The 18,799-nt window shown below is 48.8% G+C and overlaps 7 protein-coding genes across 7 annotated transcripts; 4 read left to right on the top strand and 3 right to left on the bottom strand.

Moving 5' to 3' along the window:
- Window positions 1-45: 45 nt before the first annotated feature.
- N7500_000872 (PPIL2 family peptidylprolyl isomerase) lies at window positions 46-1,961 on the top strand (the record flags this gene model as incomplete). Its single annotated transcript, XM_056672018.1, has 4 exons — window positions 46-55; window positions 114-130; window positions 209-1,392; window positions 1,448-1,961. 4 exons carry the CDS (start codon window positions 46-48, stop codon window positions 1,959-1,961), a joined length of 1,725 nt encoding a protein of 574 aa, XP_056537591.1.
- Window positions 1,962-2,253: 292 nt separating this feature from the next.
- On the bottom strand, window positions 2,254-3,197 carry N7500_000871 (uncharacterized protein; the record flags this gene model as incomplete). The annotated part of the gene is made up of 2 exons (XM_056672017.1): window positions 2,254-2,725; window positions 2,776-3,197. 2 exons carry the CDS (start codon window positions 3,195-3,197, stop codon window positions 2,254-2,256), a joined length of 894 nt encoding a protein of 297 aa, XP_056537590.1.
- Window positions 3,198-6,271: 3,074 nt separating this feature from the next.
- On the bottom strand, window positions 6,272-6,799 carry N7500_000870 (uncharacterized protein; the record flags this gene model as incomplete). The annotated part of the gene is made up of 2 exons (XM_056672016.1): window positions 6,272-6,633; window positions 6,706-6,799. 2 exons carry the CDS (start codon window positions 6,797-6,799, stop codon window positions 6,272-6,274), a joined length of 456 nt encoding a protein of 151 aa, XP_056537589.1.
- A 1,831-nt stretch (window positions 6,800-8,630) lies between these two features.
- Window positions 8,631-10,431, top strand: ptcG (type 2C protein phosphatase PTC1; the record flags this gene model as incomplete). The annotated part of the gene is made up of 2 exons (XM_056672015.1): window positions 8,631-9,905; window positions 9,964-10,431. 2 exons carry the CDS (start codon window positions 8,631-8,633, stop codon window positions 10,429-10,431), a joined length of 1,743 nt encoding a protein of 580 aa, XP_056537588.1.
- An 854-nt stretch (window positions 10,432-11,285) lies between these two features.
- N7500_000868 (mitochondrial 54S ribosomal protein mL67) lies at window positions 11,286-12,410 on the bottom strand (the record flags this gene model as incomplete). The annotated part of the gene is made up of 2 exons (XM_056672014.1): window positions 11,286-12,014; window positions 12,141-12,410. 2 exons carry the CDS (start codon window positions 12,408-12,410, stop codon window positions 11,286-11,288), a joined length of 999 nt encoding a protein of 332 aa, XP_056537587.1.
- Window positions 12,411-12,723: 313 nt separating this feature from the next.
- Window positions 12,724-14,564, top strand: N7500_000867 (putative UV radiation resistance protein (UVRAG); the record flags this gene model as incomplete). The annotated part of the gene is made up of 2 exons (XM_056672013.1): window positions 12,724-12,786; window positions 12,843-14,564. The coding sequence occupies 2 exons, from the start codon at window positions 12,724-12,726 to the stop codon at window positions 14,562-14,564; spliced, it is 1,785 nt and encodes a 594-aa protein (XP_056537586.1).
- Window positions 14,565-15,058: 494 nt separating this feature from the next.
- On the top strand, window positions 15,059-18,321 carry N7500_000866 (Zn(II)2Cys6 transcription factor domain-containing protein; the record flags this gene model as incomplete). The annotated part of the gene is made up of 5 exons (XM_056672012.1): window positions 15,059-15,164; window positions 15,220-17,022; window positions 17,070-17,117; window positions 17,170-17,483; window positions 17,536-18,321. The coding sequence occupies 5 exons, from the start codon at window positions 15,059-15,061 to the stop codon at window positions 18,319-18,321; spliced, it is 3,057 nt and encodes a 1,018-aa protein (XP_056537585.1).
- Between the last annotated feature and the right edge of the window lie 478 nt (window positions 18,322-18,799).

Here is an 18,799-nt window from a genome sequence, read left to right as displayed (position 1 = left end):
GCTGCACGAAAGTTGCTACAGCGTAGAACAGCTTGATACTCAATTATGGGAAAAGGTATGTTTCGCGCGTGTTCATGGCTTGCACAGATTCAAACTCACATCGTTGATCATAGGAACCGATAAGCTTTACGTATGCGACACCCCCATTTTCTGCATTCCACCTTTCTATCGCATCTTGAATCTCTGCTGATAGTTGTATTTCCTCTAGATCACACACTCTGAGTGGGCATCGGAAGATGCTTTCTCGGCCAGTGCTGGCGCTGGAGTCTCCAAAGCCAAGAAGGGTGGTCCACACGCCGCGTTCAAGCGCTTGCCGTTCAATTTCTGCTCTCTCTCCCTCCAACCCTTCTCACACCCAGTTTGCACGCCCACAGGAACGCTCTTTGACCTCACAAATATTCTGCCATGGATCAAGAAGCACGGGACCAACCCCGTCGACGGGACCCCGCTAAAGAGCTCGGACTTGATTAAGTTGACCATCGCGAAGAACGAGGATGGCGATTACGTCGACCCGGTGACCTATAAGGTTCTGACAGATAATACACATATCGTCGCGTTACGGAATACAGGAAATGTTTTCTCCTGGGATACGGTGGAGCGACTCAACATTAAGGGAAAATTGTGGCGCGACTTGGTCACGGATGAGGAATTCAGCCGAAAAGATATTATCACCTTGCAGGACCCGCAGAATATTGAGTCGCGCAACCTCAGCTCATTTAACTACATCAAGGAGGGAGAGTCAGGAATCGTGGAGGGCCAAGACACCTCCGGGAGTGTCAACACCAATGCGCTCGGTAGCGCGGCGAAGATCCTGAAAGCGAAGGAGGCGGTTGCAAAGGCACGGGCAGAGCGTGCTCAGCAGGCTGGTTCTGCTGCGGCCAATACAAAAGCAGTTTCGAAGACCGGAGCTGCAAATGTGACATCTAAGATGCAGCCAGGAAAGCCAACACCCTACAACGCTGCACGTTTCACGACGGGCAAGGCGGCTGCCTCATTCACTAGCACAGGACTGACACCACACACATCTGCCGAGCTAGCGGTACTATCGGAGGAAGAATACATGCTCAAGCGAGGTCGCGTGAAGGCCAAGGCTTACGCGCGCATCGTGACCACCGCCGGGCATCTTAATCTGGAGTTGTATCCTGAACATGCGCCCAAAGCCGTGTGGAATTTCCTTCAGTTGGCCAAGAAGGGTTATTACAGAGATGTACCATTTCACCGCAATATCAAGGGCTTCATGCTCCAAGGCGGCGATCCAACTGGCACTGGACGAGGCGGCGACAGTATCTGGGGCAAATACTTTGCAGATGAATTCGAGGGGCCTCTGAAACACGATGCCAGGGGGACGCTGAGCATGGCCAACAAGGGCAAAAACACAAATAGTAGTCAATTGTAAGTGGTATATTGTGATTCCCCTGGATCAATGAGCGCTAACATGTGATTTCAGCTTTATCGCCTATCGAGCTCTACCCCATCTCAACCTCAAGCATACTGTCTTCGGCCGTCTCATCGACGACCCAACTCCTTCATCAACTACCTTGAATAAGCTAGAGGTCCACCCGGTGGAACCAAATACGAACCGTCCTACCCCCGATATTCTCATCAAGGACATTACAGTCTTCGTTGATCCATTCGACGATTTCCTGGCCCAGAAGCGCGCCGAAGAAGCGCGGGCCTCAGGCGCCACGGGTCCTTCTGCGGAGGAGGAGGACGAGACTGCTCGCCGTGCAGACGATGATCGTGTTACATGGACCGGGAAGCGAGTCCGTGGTACCGACGGGGACTCGAAAGATGGCGGTGCATCGGGGATTGGAAAGTATTTGAAGGCAGCACTGGCAGACCGGGAGGGACGGGAAGAAGATGAGATTGTAGAGTTCTTGGACGATGAGCCTGCGCCTGAGCCCGCTCGTAAAAAGGTCAAGGGGACTGGAGGCTTTGGAGACTTTAGTTCGTGGTCATAGGTCTTATTCCAAGTCTTCTGTTTTTTTCTCCTTCTATGTGTGATTTAATATGAATATGTATGACCACATCCTGTTAGGTTGCAATCACATCTCATTCATCCATGTCAGGTATTAGGCCGCTCTCAATGGTACATGGTAAAGGTGATTTTGAATATCGCTGTATGACTTGCGCATATATTAACACGAGACTGACGCAGGAAACAGGGATTATGTACAGTCTTGTTATAATACCGACAAGTGGATGATTTACTTGAATCTTTGAAGACAACGAAGATGAAGATCTAACCTTCCATTACATTAAGTCAACAAATCTATGCCTGGAGATTTTAAAAAAGAAAAAGGAAGGTTTGAGCCTCGAAGCACCACTGGTGGCTGTAGTTGAAGTAGTCTCCGAGGCAGACCGAACCGGCGTGGTTGTCACCGCTGCAGTTGATGTTGAGGTCGTAGAGATAGCCACTCTGGAGCTACTTGAGCTGGTCGATGATTCCTTGTCAACAATATCGGTATTCGTCGAAACATGCGCCGTGCTAGAAGAGCTTACATCGCTCCCACCCTCGCATTGGACCACAGTTTCCCAACCCCCGGCAAATCTATCCTCCCACCATGAGGATTGGTTACCAAGAGCGAAGTAGCTAAAGAAATAGCCCGAGCCAGGCTCGTCGTGTGCGTTTTGGAAAAATTTGATTGCACACTCGTCGCTACATGGGAAGTCGGTTTTGGCCCAATCATCGCTTCCGGGGTACGTCAAGTAGCAGTAATCAGATCTGCGAAAATGTAAGCAACTACACCCGGAGCAAACGGCTACAGATCTCACCCGCTCTTTGCACAAGATTTGCGGTAATTGTACTGGAAAACCTCGCCTACGGTGGCCACGGGAGCCTCATAGACATAGTGATTCCCGCTGGAAATCCCGGCTAGATCCCCATCTTTGCTGCATGCAGTCTTGACGTTTTTGATGTACTTGGACAGCGACTCACTGCATGTCGTAGTGCACATAGCTTGTAAGTCTGGAGACTGTGGGTGGAAGTCGGGATCCATAGACGCCACGATCTTGAGGAGGGTTTCATCACAGTTGATACTGGCACTGTAGGCGTCCTTGCAAGCCTGCGATGTCGTGTCTGCTAGATCCTTAGTTGTATAGTCCCAGCTAGGACCAGAAGTATTAAGGCTGAAGGCGGCAGTCGCCTGGCCCAAAGCAGCAGACAATGCGAAGAGGCGAATGACAGTGGAGGCCATTTTGCTAAAAATTGGAAAAGGGTAAGAATAGTTGATATTAATTCTTCCCAGCAAGAAGTGAGAGATTAAAGGGGTATATTTCACAGAAAAAATATACAGGGTCTATTAATACCCAGAATTATTCACGTTCCAGGGGGATAAGTAGAATAAGCGAGGTTTTTGATATGAATCCGGTCTAGTATCACGATATGTTCAGGGGCAGTCCCGAACCCCCGACACTTAAGCCTCAAGGCCCACTAAAGATCAGCAGAGATGCCAAGTGATTAAGAGTTGAACGAGAATGAATTACACAACCGATGAATATCACATCTGGGTGTGTAATGGCTAATTGTGGCCTGAGAGTCTGAAGCCTGTTTGCCCTAACTAGCTATCTACTGGCCGTTCACTCGCCAAAACATCACACTTGATTAACGAGCCGCAACTTACTGATGCCACACGTACCCCCGAGCCTACGTAGGTAACTCTGTAGGCACTGCACGGGCTCACTGATTTAATTACTATGGTCTATCATGATCGGTGTTTAATTAGACCGCTCCGGATATATACAATGCTCCTTGTAAAAAAGGCGCGGTAGTGCGCATTAAGGGGAAAGAGAGAGCCACAGCCTTGCCAGAAATTATCTTGTATATCTGTTCAGTATGTACCTATTGAAAATCACCTAGGGATGAACCTATATGCAAGAGCTACCATAATGTACAATATAAAAGCACCGATCTGGACACATGAAAAGGCGTTAACAATGCGATTTAGAGGATAAGCAAGACCAAATTGTGCAGGCCCAAAGACTGAAAAGACTGCAGTGAGCATAAAGAAGGAAATGTTCACAAATTGTAGAAGGAGACGCAGCCACCGGTATCCTTTGAAGACTCCGATAAGCAGTGAAAACAAGACAACTCCATACATTCCAGTAGTCATGAATATAAATGCATAGGGAATGAGTATGATTCCATACAGTGGACTTCTAGACCCGGACAACCAAAGTACAAGGCCTGCCCCCATGACAAGGGAAAAAAAAGCATAGAAGACACTTGCTTTCAAGATGATTACATACGAGCCAAAGTCCCCGTCGGGACTTTCGAGATCAATTAGCTCTTCATGCATTGACATGGGTATCAAAACGGGTGTTTGAGATTCATGTAGTGTGGGTTGATTGGAAGTACTCTCCAAGCCTGCTGTGGGACTATACGTGACATCTGCCTTGTTAGATTGAGGAACAGAGGGAACGGAAGCATAAGCTTACCTTTGTTGAAGTACTGCATCATTGTGATCAATGGGGCTGCTAGTAACATGACAGCCACAACCTGACCAAATGTCCAATCACTTATAAGACTTTCTGACGTATAGAGGTCGGCTGATACACGCCATATACCCCATAAAAAAGTGAGAACTAACCAGCTCACCTGTTTCAAGTTAGGCATGAAAAGACAGCATTTTCATAAGCAGCGTACCTCGAATAAGACTGAGCTCCATCCATCGCAGACTAAACGCGCAAACAAGAAGATAACCAGAAGGGGTCGATAGCAAAGCGAACGTCTGAGGCTGTGCGGATGCCGCTCTTTACAGGCCCACTCAAAGATGACTCGCAGGATTCGTCGTGCTCGAATGCTAAGCCAGCTTCTAGCATGACCAAAAACACCCACAGAGAGAGCTTTGTGTAGTTTGATAATCCGAGAGACAAACGCAATGATAATCAAAAGTGCAGAAACCAGCGCTGACCAAAACGCGATATCAGATGACTGCGACCCTGGATATTCCCATATATGGCAAATCGCGGGACTACCCATACTTCCATTGAGATCCAGCTCTTCCCACCATCTATTTGCTGTCGATAAGAGTCCAGTAACCAGGAATGTGGCAAGCCCACCCATAGCAAGTAATCGCCACAGGCGCTCAACAGAATATTTATAGAGATGACTGCGTAACACCGTTAAACACGACAAATGAGTTAGACAGGAGAACCAAGCCAGTTTGACAATGAACAGCCAATGATAGGCCGCAAGGCCACATCGAAGTTGTACAAATCCACTGATCAAGATCGAGAGCCCTGTGACGATCTGGAGGTCGCTCATAGCCAGAAGACACTTTGGCACGTTAACACCCAGATTATCTCGATATATCCATTTAGTCGGGAGATTCGGGGGAAAAACCTACATTGATAAAAATCTGTTGAAGTCGAATACGGAGTTTGGCGCTCATTCGGCGAGATTTGAAGGTCCATCTTAGAATATATTTTGGTCCCCACCGTACTGCTCGTAGAAATACCTCGTCCACGGGGTTAGGGCGAAATAGATCATCAGCTTGATCATCCCCGCCGAAAGGGTCATGACTTGGTTGATATATCCCGAGGTAATATACTAAAATGATTAATACAGCAATGCTCGCAGTGGCAATATAGTTGATCACTATTCCAATGCCCGTAATGTCGCTATCGGGGGACAGAGGAGAGGGCTTCGACGACGGCGAGCAGCTATAGCCACAATATGACATGGTAATCTGTTGTGAAGAGAGAAAGAAACAAATGGGGTTTGATTATTGGATTTCTATAGCATGTATGCGATGCGATGGATGTCGGAGGGGAGGACATTCTATTTGAGCCTCAAGAAAACAGAGAGGAGGCTGAGTATAACTGAGACCTGGGGGCCAGAAATCCGGGTGTCAATAGGGCAGTGGGACAAAATTTTCTGTCTTCCTCGATTGGTACTTAAATTTGCATATGCTTGATCATATCCTGTAATTTGAGATCACAGGAAGAAAACACTGAAAACACATATCAGATCTATACTAGACCGCGCTTGATAGCGCATAGTAAAGATTCTTTGAACGTCACTATATGACCTCAACTGACCTCAATCATTACAGGTGTTTTTTTTTCTATATTTTCTGCTTCCAAGGGGACTAAACAAACTGGGCATTCCATGTTTGAGAGATTTCTTCGCTTTTCTCCCAAGCGACGTCATCGTAGCCCATGCGTAGTTGCATCTCTCCCATATAAAAAGGGTGATATTAGGGGCCCAACCTCAAAGCAGATTGTGAAATCCCGAGTCGAAATACTCCGTACTCAACACCCCTGTAGTTTACCCGGAATAACAATGGAGCCAAGAATCTTTGGGGCCTGATGATGTATCACATAGCTTTCTCTTGGGTGATCTTTTCAGCGATCCCCTCAGGTGGCTTATAGTTTTCCGCTGAGGGAGAGCCGAGATATCTTCGATTTCTTGAAGTATATTGCTTGTTGAAATTTTTCGAAATAAATTAGTCAATTTTGTACTGAGCTTCAGTAAATAGAGCTCACCGGTATGTACAACATCATTTCCATGTACAAAGACTAAAGAGATCAAAGTAAGCTGGACACTCTTTTGGAGCAGGTCATGAGGTAACTTGTTGCCAGGGCATAAGCTCTGGAATTCATCAAAGCTCATGCCCAGAGGCTGATAGACTAGACAGATATGTTTTCCATAGGGGGCGGGTCTTTCAAACTAATCGAGGAGAAGGCGAACAAGTCGCTTACCAAAGTGGTCGCTCGCGTTCTTCAGGCGATTAGACTGCAATCTCGTTAACTGGCTGTTAGTCACGGACGCGGATTTTCGATATATGGAAGCCATGATTACTGGAGATATTTAGACAATGCCTTTTGCTTATAATGACTACTTACTCACATAAGATCGCGACAGAGCCAGGTGGTAGAAGACATCCCGTAACCAAGCTGAGAAACAATCTGGTATCTGGATGCAAATACTTCACCAATGTATGTAGGATAGTAGCTTTCTGCAACATACTGAGGAAGCTTTTCTCCTTCGATATTCACCATTTGGTCAACCTTAATGAAGCCTGATGCTGGGAAATATTGAGGAAGGGCCAAAGAACCCGATGCCATGGCTCTTATCAAATGGGTTTGCAATCTAGGGATTACACCGGAAGGAAGGAGAATTTTGAGATGGGAAATAGCTCTTGTAAACTTCCCAAAAAGTACTAGCATTGTGGTTGATGAAATAAATCGTGAGTCGAATGACGGGCCAGTGGATATTCCTTCGAGGCTTTACCGCTAGAAGACATGAAAAGATCGCTGAGTAGATCGCCGAAAAGACCTACAAGATATCACGAGGCCATCTAAGCGGCTGTCTCCTCCTACGTGTAGAGACAAAAAAAAAAGTAATAACAGTAGATGGTCGGTTGGGGGAGATGGTGATCATGCCAGGGGCCTGGCACATCCCGCGTGTTGATAGTGGACGCCCCATGATAATTCACTGGGTCTTCACAAGTTAAGTATCTTTTGTATGTCATGTGAGTACAAAAGGTACAAAGGTCACACAAACCGTTACATGCATCTTCCTTAACCCTCGAAGTGATTTACTCAAGAGAATGAGAAGCACTAACATGTATTCCAAGGTTACAAGTATGATCATACTATCTCGCTCTACGGAGTGCCCCAAATCAATCCCAATGATCAACATGGTACTATGAGAACATTGCAAGCTATTAGATACGTAGATAGTTCAACGTACTATTGTACAGAGTATCTATTTTAGTCTCCTATGTATGTAACTCTTCCTTGTCCCCAACTAATGCATCTTATTGCTTAGGCCGTAAGAACTTAGTGCAACATCCGAAAGTGGCAAGATAAGCAGAAACAAGATCATAGCGTCATCGACCAAATGCGGAGAGTAAGAGGAGATTCCTAGGATTATATACAGACCTCCAATAAGTCCTTTGGCAGATGAGACATACAATATTCGAGATAAATAAGGATTAGATAAATTACCCCGTATATCAGATTTGATTTCCACCCCGACAATCTTGGCTCTCTCCGCCCAGTGCCGCCTAAGCCGTCAGCGGAGTTGGTTTTCCTCTTCTTCCACCTCTCATCTTTCTTCACTTTCTTCACTTATCCCAATTCTATCTTCAGTAAGTCTCCTTTCATTGATTTCATCTGATACTATGCTATCTGGTGCCTTGGGAATGTCCACGGTCCTAGACCATCAGACGCGATATACCCCAAAAGCGCAATGTGCATTGTACCTGTTCGGAGGATTGATGGGTTTCATATATTTGATTTACTCTGATTGGTCTTTTTTGGGCTTATTGTGTTTCATATTTCATGTGGAAGAGAACACTTCCCCTCGTGATTCTATCCATTGACGCCTGTGCCGCTCACTGCCTAAACCATCTTCCTTTACTTCGTACCTCCTCTCATCTCTCATTTCAGCCTCTTTTTTAAATGCCACAAACTCATCACTAATTTATTCAGCATTTGCAGCCCAATTCCTCCCACTTCCGCCTCGATTAACCGATCCCTACGTCAGCCTCCCCCCCGTGTTTCCCCCGCCCATCACTAAACCACCATCCCGATCCACCAATTCCTCTTGAAGGGATACAATCAAGCTGGCAGGAAATAAGCGCCGCAGTTTTTCTTCGCAAGGTGGGTTACTGAGCAGAATGTTCAGTGGCTCCTCGAGCCCACCTAAAGATAAAGTAGACGCACTCCCAGAGGCCGGGCTCGACACCAGCAACTTGGCCCTTCAAACCGATTCGACCTCAATCGGCACCAGTCCACGCGAGAAACGGTTCTCTCCACCTAGCGCTGGACTTTTCAACCGTCGACAAAGCGAAGAGCAGGGTACCGCTACTGATAAGAAGCGCAGGAGTAGTACCGTCACCAAAGCGGCCAACTTCTTCAGCAACGCCAAAAGCTCCCTGAGCTTGAACGGTCGGGACAGCTCGGCTATCAGCACCAGCCCTTCCATCGCGGAAAGTCCGCTACATAAGCTTGGAAAGATGGATCCTGCTCTCAGCGTCCCTCAAGGGTCGTTCAATAACTCCGCCGGAGAATCCGCCCCGACTGCTCGATCATCCTTCCGCGTTGGCGTCACCGAAGATCGAAATCGCAAATGTCGTCGGACAATGGAAGATACGCATGCCTATCTTTACAACTTTCTGGGTACTCCTTCCCCGACCGCACCAGAGATCAATGGTGTTGGTTCTAGGGCTAGCCCGTCGCAGTCATCGGAGGATCCATCTACTATGGTAGAAACAGACAATGGCTATTTTGCAATTTTTGATGGGCATGCTGGGACTTTCGCCGCAGAGTGGTGTGGAAAGAAGTTGCATTTAATTCTCGAGGAAGTAATGCGCAGAAGCCCAAGCACCCCGGTTCCGGAACTCCTCGATCAAACTTTTACCAGTGTGGATCAGCAGTTGGAGAAACTACCCGTCAAGAACTCTGGGTGTACAGCCGTCACGGCCGTACTTCGGTGGGAAGATCGCATACCCAACTCACAGTCGGCCACCGGTTCTTCTGCCCTTGGCCCAGCAGCTGTCGCGGCATCGAAAGCGGACACGAATTCAGAGAATATCGAAACCCCGACTCAAGCCACCTCAGGTGCTTCTGCCGTCCTGCCAAAATTACAGGATAAGGCTATTCGGCAACGAGTTTTGTACACAGCCAACGTTGGTGATGCACGCATTGTATTATGTCGTAATGGGAAAGCACTCCGCTTATCCTACGACCATAAGGGTAGCGATGAGAATGAAGGGAGGAGAGTTGCCAACGCTGGCGGATTAATCCTGAACAACCGCGTGAATGGAGTCCTGGCCGTCACCCGTGCCTTGGGCGATGCATACTTGAAAGACCTTGTGACTGGGCATCCCTACACAACAGAGACAGTAATCCAGCCAGATGCTGATGAGTTTATCATCTTGGCCTGCGATGGTGTAAGTTGATATCCATTCAATGCTGATGATACAAGAACGCTAATTTATACTCCAATAGCTGTGGGACGTCTGTACTGATCAGGAATCAGTTGATCTAATCCGGAATATTCAAGATGCTCAACAAGCCTCAAAGATTCTTGTCGATCATGCACTTGCACGGTTCAGCACCGACAACCTGTCTTGCATGGTGATTCGCCTCGACACCAATCGTGTGAAGGATGTTGTCAACCACAATATAGAACCGATCGGAGTGGACGGGGATCCACCTACGAAGGTAGCCCGGGGTGTGAGTGAGGCTGATAAGATTGTCGAGAGAGCACAGCAGAGCATCGTCTCTTCCGGTCTTGCAGACGATCCGGTAGCGGCAGAGAAGGCCAATGAAGAAACTCTTCAGAGAATGGCCAGCCAAAACCACAAACAAGAACCCGGGCCTGAGGTGACAGTTAAAGAGAGTAACGACCTTCCCTCTGTGGACATCCTGAGTCCGAATAGGAGCCCGGATAAGCCGTCAGGCTCGACTCAGTGATTTTACGACATGTTATGAAGCCGAATCACCATTCTGATACTGTGAAAACGAATTGATAGAACGTGTCCATTTCTTTCTTTTCGTCTACTATCTACTTCTGGTGCTTCTGGGAGCAATGTACCCAACCTGGAATATCTTCCGGGGTTTCCCTTTCTGTCGCTTACTTACTACATTGCACATCCATTGGCGTCAATGGGGCACATTGGCTTCCCCGTTATCCTCATTTTTCAACTTTTTGTTTGTTAAGATATCAGACTCGGTGGTCTTGATGCCTTTTTGTTAGCATAAGTCTTCCATTATTAGGATATTTGACCTGAATTTGGCCTCTATGAGATTAGTCTCTTTTGTTTTTTTTCCATCGAATGACTGTTTAAACCAAAGAGATAGTTCATATGTATTTGTCTGTTGTACCTGTTGCCGTTGCAGGTGTACTCCGGAGGATGATTATGATCAGTCGATAGGTATGGTTTACTATGTTGTGTAGAATAACAATCGCTTGTGGAAGGTAATGAACCGAATCAAGATCTTGTTTTGGAGCGCAGTAATTAGTCGCCGAGGTCTTTCGTGTTATATATCCTTTTTACACTGCCCACTCAGAAGACGAAGACGATACCAGGATGTCAAAAGAAGAGACCACTAAGAGGTGGCCGTACTTTCTTGTGATTTGAGATATCTAAAAGTACAATTTATGAATGCTAGTATAAGCTAGACAGAAAGACAAGAGAGAAAGTACAAAAAGCACCAAACATCAGGCCAAAGCCAGAGAAAAGTGGATATCAACACACACAAAACATCCCACCTTGCTCTAGAATGAGCGAGAAATAGGAGAGAAGAATCCCAATGACACCAAGCGTCTATGCTTGCTCAAACGAGCCATCGGCGATGATTTCCTCGCTAGGAATCGGAAGGTCCTCCTGTCCAATTATGTGGTTTCGAGTCCAGCGCAGCTGACCGTGCTCAATGTAATCGGGCCAGGTCTTCGCAAACTGCGCATCGTACGTGTCCTGCCACAAGATCTTGACAAATCCGTCCTTGGGGGCGTTGTGATCCGTATTAATCTCAACCTGGAGCTGCTCCTGAAGCGAGGCAACTTCGCCCGCGCGTGCCGCAGCCTGCTCAGCCTCCTTCCGGAGAGCCTCACGTCTGCGCCTACGGGCCTTGACAGTCTTGTATCCAGACTTGGTGCTCTCCGGCACACCCTCCACGATATGGTCGCGGTGCTTCTGCAAAACGAAAGCAATGTCGGCAATCGCGGTGGCCTTCTGGTTCATGAGGGCGTAGGCACGCTCCTTTTTCATCATGATCTGGCCTACTCTTCCCATGTTCTCCTTGTCCCATTGCTTTTGGTCCCGTAGGTCTGTTGGCCGCTTCGAATCGAGATATTCTTTTGTCACGGTGATCATTTCCTTGGGCGGGGAGAGCTGGCGCAGCAGCGCGAATTGTCGCAGGTGGTTATAGACGTTCAGTCCGACTTGCGCCTCGTTGAAGTGCACGGAAAAGTATGGCACCCACATATCCTTACGGACGGTGGCGGGAATGGTCTTCTTGCCGTGGTTGACACATTGCTTGATAAGGTTGGTTTTCTAGAGGCCCGACAATTTAGAAATTTGCGATATGGCGGGCTGGAATGGTGCGGCAGCGTAGGGAGTTTTGCTAGACACAAGGGCTTCCAATGCTGCCCACCCACCGGGCCAGGAAAAGAAACTCACCTCCAGATAGCGGGTCAATGAGTACACGACCTGTTTCGTGCGGATGTTGTTGTACACGAAGATATTCTTGCCGTGGGTGACAGAGTTCAAGGCCTTCTGTAACCGCCGACCTTCCTTGTCCTGATGCTCTCTGAATGCATTTGATCCCGGTACTCGGGGCTTTCCTTGAATTGGTGTTGTCGGATCAATCGGTGGCCGGCGGATGAATTTCGTGGCCGCAAGTGCTGTTGAGTCCAGCACTTTCTGGAATGACTTTGCGTTGGAGGCCATTACGGCCGGACCGGAGGCTGCGTACAGTCGATCTGAGAAAAATTAGGGCAGTGAGAGGTGTGGGTTTATTGCATTGGTGGGAAGCGCTAGACAGTGTTGATAGAGAGAGACGGGAGGTCGATTTTTTGACGGGGAACGCTGAGGTCTTGGCACTTGCTCTCCGCATCGTCTCTTATCAGCTCACTACGCTCTCTCTCACCAATTCAATTGCTTCAAACTGCGTTTTGCCCATTGATTGTCTTTTTAATATGAGTGGCCTCGATTATTTGTGACGCACTATTTAATCACTGCGCTTCCCCGCAGGGCTGGCGTTATGGATAAGGACACGGAACATGATACAGGCGCCCGCAGAGAGCGGCCATGGCTCTATGCATGGGTATGTATTGGAACTAGAAGATAACATGGTGGCACGGGATGCTGACAAGCTATTAGAACCGTAGGCTTCGACATTTACAGGGAATTTCTATACGCAACTTGGTTGTGACGCCTCCCCCGACTCGAGCTCGCGGCAAGACTATTGACGATGACGATATCCCGAATACCTTAAAGACGCCTTCGAAGATTCTATCGCAAAGCGAAAATCACACATTGCATCCCTCGCGATCTTTCACTGATCTTAAGTCACATTCGAGTCAACATGACAATTCAAAGGAGCCCGCAATGCCTTCGTTGCGTCGCAGAAGTACCTTGTTCTGGAATGACCCCAATCCTCGAACCCGGCAGGTCAAGTTAGGAGATATCATCAACAGTCGCATGGCAGATACATTCTTCTCACTTCATTGCGAGGGCCTTAACGAGCCGATCTATATTAGCGAAACGGTCGACCGGGCAAACAACCCAAACTTCCGATCTTTCGATTTAAATCTATGTGGCCCATGTGTCTCTCGCAAAGACGAATTGACTCTGAGGCTCTGGACAAAGACTGGTGACATGTCTGAATTCATTCTGCTAGTTGAATTGCATCTGCATTTGCGATCACTGCAGTTCTTGGGGAAAACATTGGAGAGCTTCCACCAACCACTTGCTGCGAACTCGATCCTTTTTCACTTCCCAGATGGTGTGTACTCCAACCTCACTGACCTTCCATTGGTCGAAACACCGCTTCAAAATCCAAGGCAGAAAGCCATTGCAGACGGCACCGCTTTACCATCCTCGTCCTATGACGCTTTGATGAAATTGGCCAACTTGGACGAATGTGTACAGGATGCATTGGCAACCAGGGAAAGATTGGAAGCTCAGATTAGCTCAATTCTACAGAAGAATGAGCGCTCACTAAATGTAGCGAGCGATGCAGCTGCGGCACAAGAAAAACTTGCTCTTACCAAGCAGTATGTTGCCATGGAGCGCAAACGAGTCCGCGCCGCAGTCAGGCGCAAAGAAGAGCTTATTGCCAGTCTCAAGGCCCGGAAAGAGGCGATGCAGCAGGGCCGTAGTGCCCAGGAAAAGACACGCAGTCATCTTCCCGAGGCTCAGGAGAGGTTGATCTCCAGCGAGAAATTGCTAGATCAAAATGAGGAGGATACCAAGGGCCAAATCCGACGTATTGCTGAAGATCTTCTCACGATCTACCCTATTGACCCCATTCCCGACAAACCTCTGGCATTTACTATTGCCGGGCTGGCTCTCCCAAACTCGACCTTCGATGATATCGACCGTGAAGTAGTCGCAGCGGCACTGGGATACACAGCCCACTTGGTCTATCTGCTCTCATTTTATCTGTCGGTGCATCTCCCATACTCGATCAACGCGAACGGGTCAACCTCATTCATACAAGATCCCATATCTGCATCACTCCCACAGCGCACGTACCCTCTCTATCCAGTGAGTGTCCAGTACCGCTTCGAGTATGCGGTCTTTCTACTCAACAAAGACATCGAATACATCCTCATCAAACAAGGATTGCGCGTCTTGGATATCCGCCACACTCTTCCCAATCTCAAGTACCTCCTTTACGTTCTTACTTCTGGCGACTCGGTGGTTCCCGCCCGTAAATCTGGTGGCGTCCGGGCTTTTGCTGTTGGGCAGTCCACTCCTAATCTTTCCCGGCGTGGTAGCGTGGAGAGTGGTGCATCTGGTGAGATGGTCCATCCGCGCAAAGCTTGGGAGTCAATGTCCCGGATGAACGTCAGCCTCGCTTCACACAAAGTGAAATAGTCCCTGCCGACAAGTCTTGTTCTTTCTTCCCTTGATACAGATGATTTGCACAGGGTTGAAGCTGCCGGCCATTTTAAGTGAACATTGGCACCAATTGAGTGGCACCCCCTTGTTTTTGGTTGATTTCAGTAGCATTGTACATTTACATGAAGATCGGGATTGTAATTATAAGAAAGAATTGCACTTGCAAAGTTATGGAATGAAGGTGTAGATATATGCAAGCCTTCATAGTAGCATGTAGTATCGATATATATCCCTTCCGGTCTTACCCCGCAGAGTTCTCATTATACAACGAAAACTACGTCCAGAGGCAAACTCTGACTTCAACGTCTTAACATCTCTGGCTCGACAATTAATCCAATCCTATTCTCTATTCTATTTTTGCTACATCTTTTGTCCGAGTCGTCGGAGTAAGAACACCCCCCACCGCCTTTTAAGGCTTATCTCGCTTTCCATCGCTTTGTGTCGGAGCCTTCCCCATTGTTATCCACGAGATGGGGGACAATAATGTATACAAGGCAGAATCGGATGCACACCACCGCCGAGGATATCAGGCCTGTGATCCATGTCGCAAACGCAAGGTCAAATGTGACCTAGGAAGTATGGGCCCATTCCCTTTTATTTTGTGGCCTGACTGACCAAAAAACCCCCGAAGGCGTCGATAATCCTCGCCCCCCACCCTGCGTTCGATGTCGCCGCGAAAGTAAACGATGTGAATTTTCAGCGACTCGCCGAAAGCGCAAGACCTCCGATGCTGAGGAAGATGAAGTGGAGGCAGCGGCGATCCTCCATCGCGACAAGCGAATGATGATCGGGGAGGTAGCCAAGAATGAACCCTTGGAAAGTCCTGTCGAAGGCCCAACGTTTCCTTCCGATCCACCTCGGTTTGATCATGAAGCTGTGCGTGCCCAACAGAGGTGGTCCGAGGCACCCCCTGCACCTGCATCTACAGCCCAGCGGTACACGCCCAGTGCGCCAATATCACGAGCTCCCACTTACCCCGTTAACGAACGCCCCGCACCTGGCTATGGAGGGCCCCCGATGATGAATCGGACTGCGGTGGAGTTGTTGTCGCCTGCAATTACAAATACCCACGACGCTTTACATCTTCTCTCCGAAGCTGCGGGTAGGACGGAGGATCTCAACCGCCAGAGCCTCGAGAATCGGTTTGCTACACGGCAGTCTGTGTCGTCTTTCAACTCGGGGCCTTCACCTCTACCACAAGGTAGCTCGCCTCGGAGCTTGGGTGGGTCCTTTGTGAAAACACCTCGATCAGGAATGTCCATGGGTGGGTCTACATACTACCCGGCTGGTGCTTCAGGGCCGGTAGATCCCCAGATCGCCGACCCCGGCCCTCAAAGGGAAAGCTCAGCCAACAACCCTCCTGCAGAGCCGGCATATCTCGATGCACTTCGGGCTTGGTCGCGATTACGATTTGTCCGGGCCGGCTGGCTTACAGTAGAAGAGGGTATGGACTATGTGGAGTATTACTATGAACACCTCGCGCCGATGAGCCCTGTTGTAATCCCCGACTTTTCTCATCCCTCTACGCACCGCACAATGCTCACTGATGAGCCGGTGTTGGCGGTCACAATTCTCACGATCGCATCTAGGCATCTGAAGCCTAAGGGCGATGGTGCCAATACGCGAGCGTTCTATATCCACGACCGTCTCTGGGCATATCTGCGTAGCATGATAGAACGCCTATTCTGGGGTCAAGAGAAATTCGACGCTGGGACATCAGGCATTGGCCGACCTCGATCACTTGACTTGAGTTCACCAACGTCAGGCAAAGGGAGTGCGAGTGGGCAATTGAGGTCATTGGGCACTGTAGAAGCTATGCTACTTCTTACAGAGTGGCACCCACGAAACCTGCATTTCCCACCGGGCGATGATGAAAATTCCCTTTTGGACACAGACCCCCAGACGCACAGTCGGGACCATGACGGCGAACATACCAGCAAAGGCTCCGAGGGAAGGGTCGCGTTTCAGAAATGGCTGGAACCGGCTTGGCGATCGGACCGGATGTCATGGATGCTACTGAGTACAGCGCAAGCTCTGGCTTTTGAGCTTGGCGTCTTCGACCCTAAAGGAGATGCCAAGGCGGCCAATGAGCCGCTCTCTGAGCAAACACGGAAACGTCGATTACGGCGTCTGATTCTTGTGTTTATCACTCACAGCAGTGGACGTCTAGGGATTCCTTCTATGCTCCCATTGCCTCAATGGGGCCAGGATATCACGCCGACGTCTGCTGATGCAAATGATGCTGATGCCAATCTTGATCGGATGCAGGATTGCTGGATCAGTATTTCAAAGATTGTCTATCAAGCCAATCATTTGCTGTTTGCATCCAGTGAGCAAACAATGGAATTGATTAGGACCGGAAGATATCGCGAGAAGATTGACCGCTTTCAACCATATCTACGGGATTTCCAGCAGCAGCTGGACAGTATTACTTGTAAGTGAATTACCCGCTGGTAATGGACAGAAAGCTAACGAAAGAAGTGTCACCGGCTATGCGGAGCGTTCTACTGATTGAGCTTGAGTACACCCGTAAGTCGACGCAACTGGCCTCGCTGAAGGATAGCAGCTAATATAGAACCAGGTCTTTATGTCAATTCCCTCGCCCTACAAGCGGTCGTTGATCGGTGGACTACCATGTCCAATGAGTCCGCCCAGTGTCATAATCAAACCCAGAATGGCCAGCCAGGATTGGGACCGTCTAATAGCAGCCAAAGCTGGTTCCAAACTCTGAATGAGCTCTATCGTGTCAATGAGCATTATATCCAGGAAGTCATCGATTCCTCACGCAAAATTCTACAGACAGTATTGGAAGGCCTTGTCCCCGAAGGTCGTCTCAGACACGCACCTATTCGAACCTTTTTCCGAATCTTATCTGGAATGATCTTCATCTTGAAGGTATGGTCTCTGACGGAATTTACAGCAAGCACAATACTAATCTCAACCATAGACATTCACATTAGGTGCCAGAGAAGACGATGTGCGAGTCTCTCTAGACCTCCAGGACCGGACGGTGGAGGCACTGCGCAATTATGTTGTGGATGACGTGCACCTCAGCAACACGGTAGCCCGGCTTCTCGAGCTTCTCACCAGCAGCATTCGAACGCGCTTTCTGCGCTTCGCACCGCACGACCGGGGCGCAGACGGAGAGGGGCATGATCGCACCTCGGCCCCAGGCTCTCGGCCCCATTCACCATCACGCGACCACCCAACAGCTCGTCGTGACGGCCCGAATGCTTCTTGGTCCGCTAACCAGGGTCATGATACAACGTCAGGCGGGTCGGGGCTAGGATATGTGGATACCCCTGGCGCCGGGGGTCACTCGATGGGGTCTGCGCACGATCCACTGGCGAACATTCCTGCCCAGCCGATCAACTCGTCTAATCTCAACGTTTCCTTCATGCCGCCCCCGCCGTCCGTGTACCACAATTACTACGACTCGAACTCGACGTTCCCTGCCAATGATATGGATAGGTCATCGCCAAACCATGTCTCATCACAGAACATGGGCGATAGCCACCACCACTCTACCTCCGGCGCACTCCCGGATTGGTTCGCTTTACCTCTTGATCAATTCTTCAATAGCTCCACCGCAGTTGTTGACCAGGGTCTTGGTGGGACTGGACCCATGCTTGGCGAGTTCGACATGCTTGAAGTACTCCTCAACGAGGGGTATGATGGAAACACTAATGGAGATGGTGAGGCCGGGGCCGGGCTATCGTCCCAGTACCTGTGACGAAAATAATGATTACGAATAATCTGGTTGTATTCTTTTTAAGTCTGACGCTTTGACTTTTTGGAGTTTTGGAGTCTAGCTCATGATGTGTACCCCTTACTTTTCCCATGATGCTTGAAATTATATACCCCTGCGGGATCCGCTCGATGTTTCTTATTTTTATCGGCTGTATACGACATGATTTGCCGTGATTTGTTTGAAACGGATACCTGGAAAGGCTTGACACATTTGCCGATGTCAATACAATCTTTATGGCGCTATTGCAGCTTTTGGGCTCTTTCGTATTGCGAATCACTATCACTACCCGCCGGTGTCCGTCGGCATGTTATTAGATTGCGGGGTCTTTTGTTTCATGCAGAAATCAGTGCCGAATAGCATCATACGGAATAGACTGGCCTGACTTTCACATGATATCGTGTCTTGGACCGCGGAGGTTGAAGCTTTCGGGTGGCTTTGGCTTGTCTGTATTAGGCCTGAC

This window comes from Penicillium coprophilum (genome assembly GCF_028826855.1).
Source record: "Penicillium coprophilum strain IBT 35676 chromosome Unknown utg000001l_segment0_segment0, whole genome shotgun sequence".
NCBI classification, from domain to species: Eukaryota; Fungi; Ascomycota; class Eurotiomycetes; order Eurotiales; family Aspergillaceae; genus Penicillium; species Penicillium coprophilum.
Note: the sequence above shows the minus strand (reverse complement) of the source record. Positions and strands in the feature narration are given on the sequence as shown.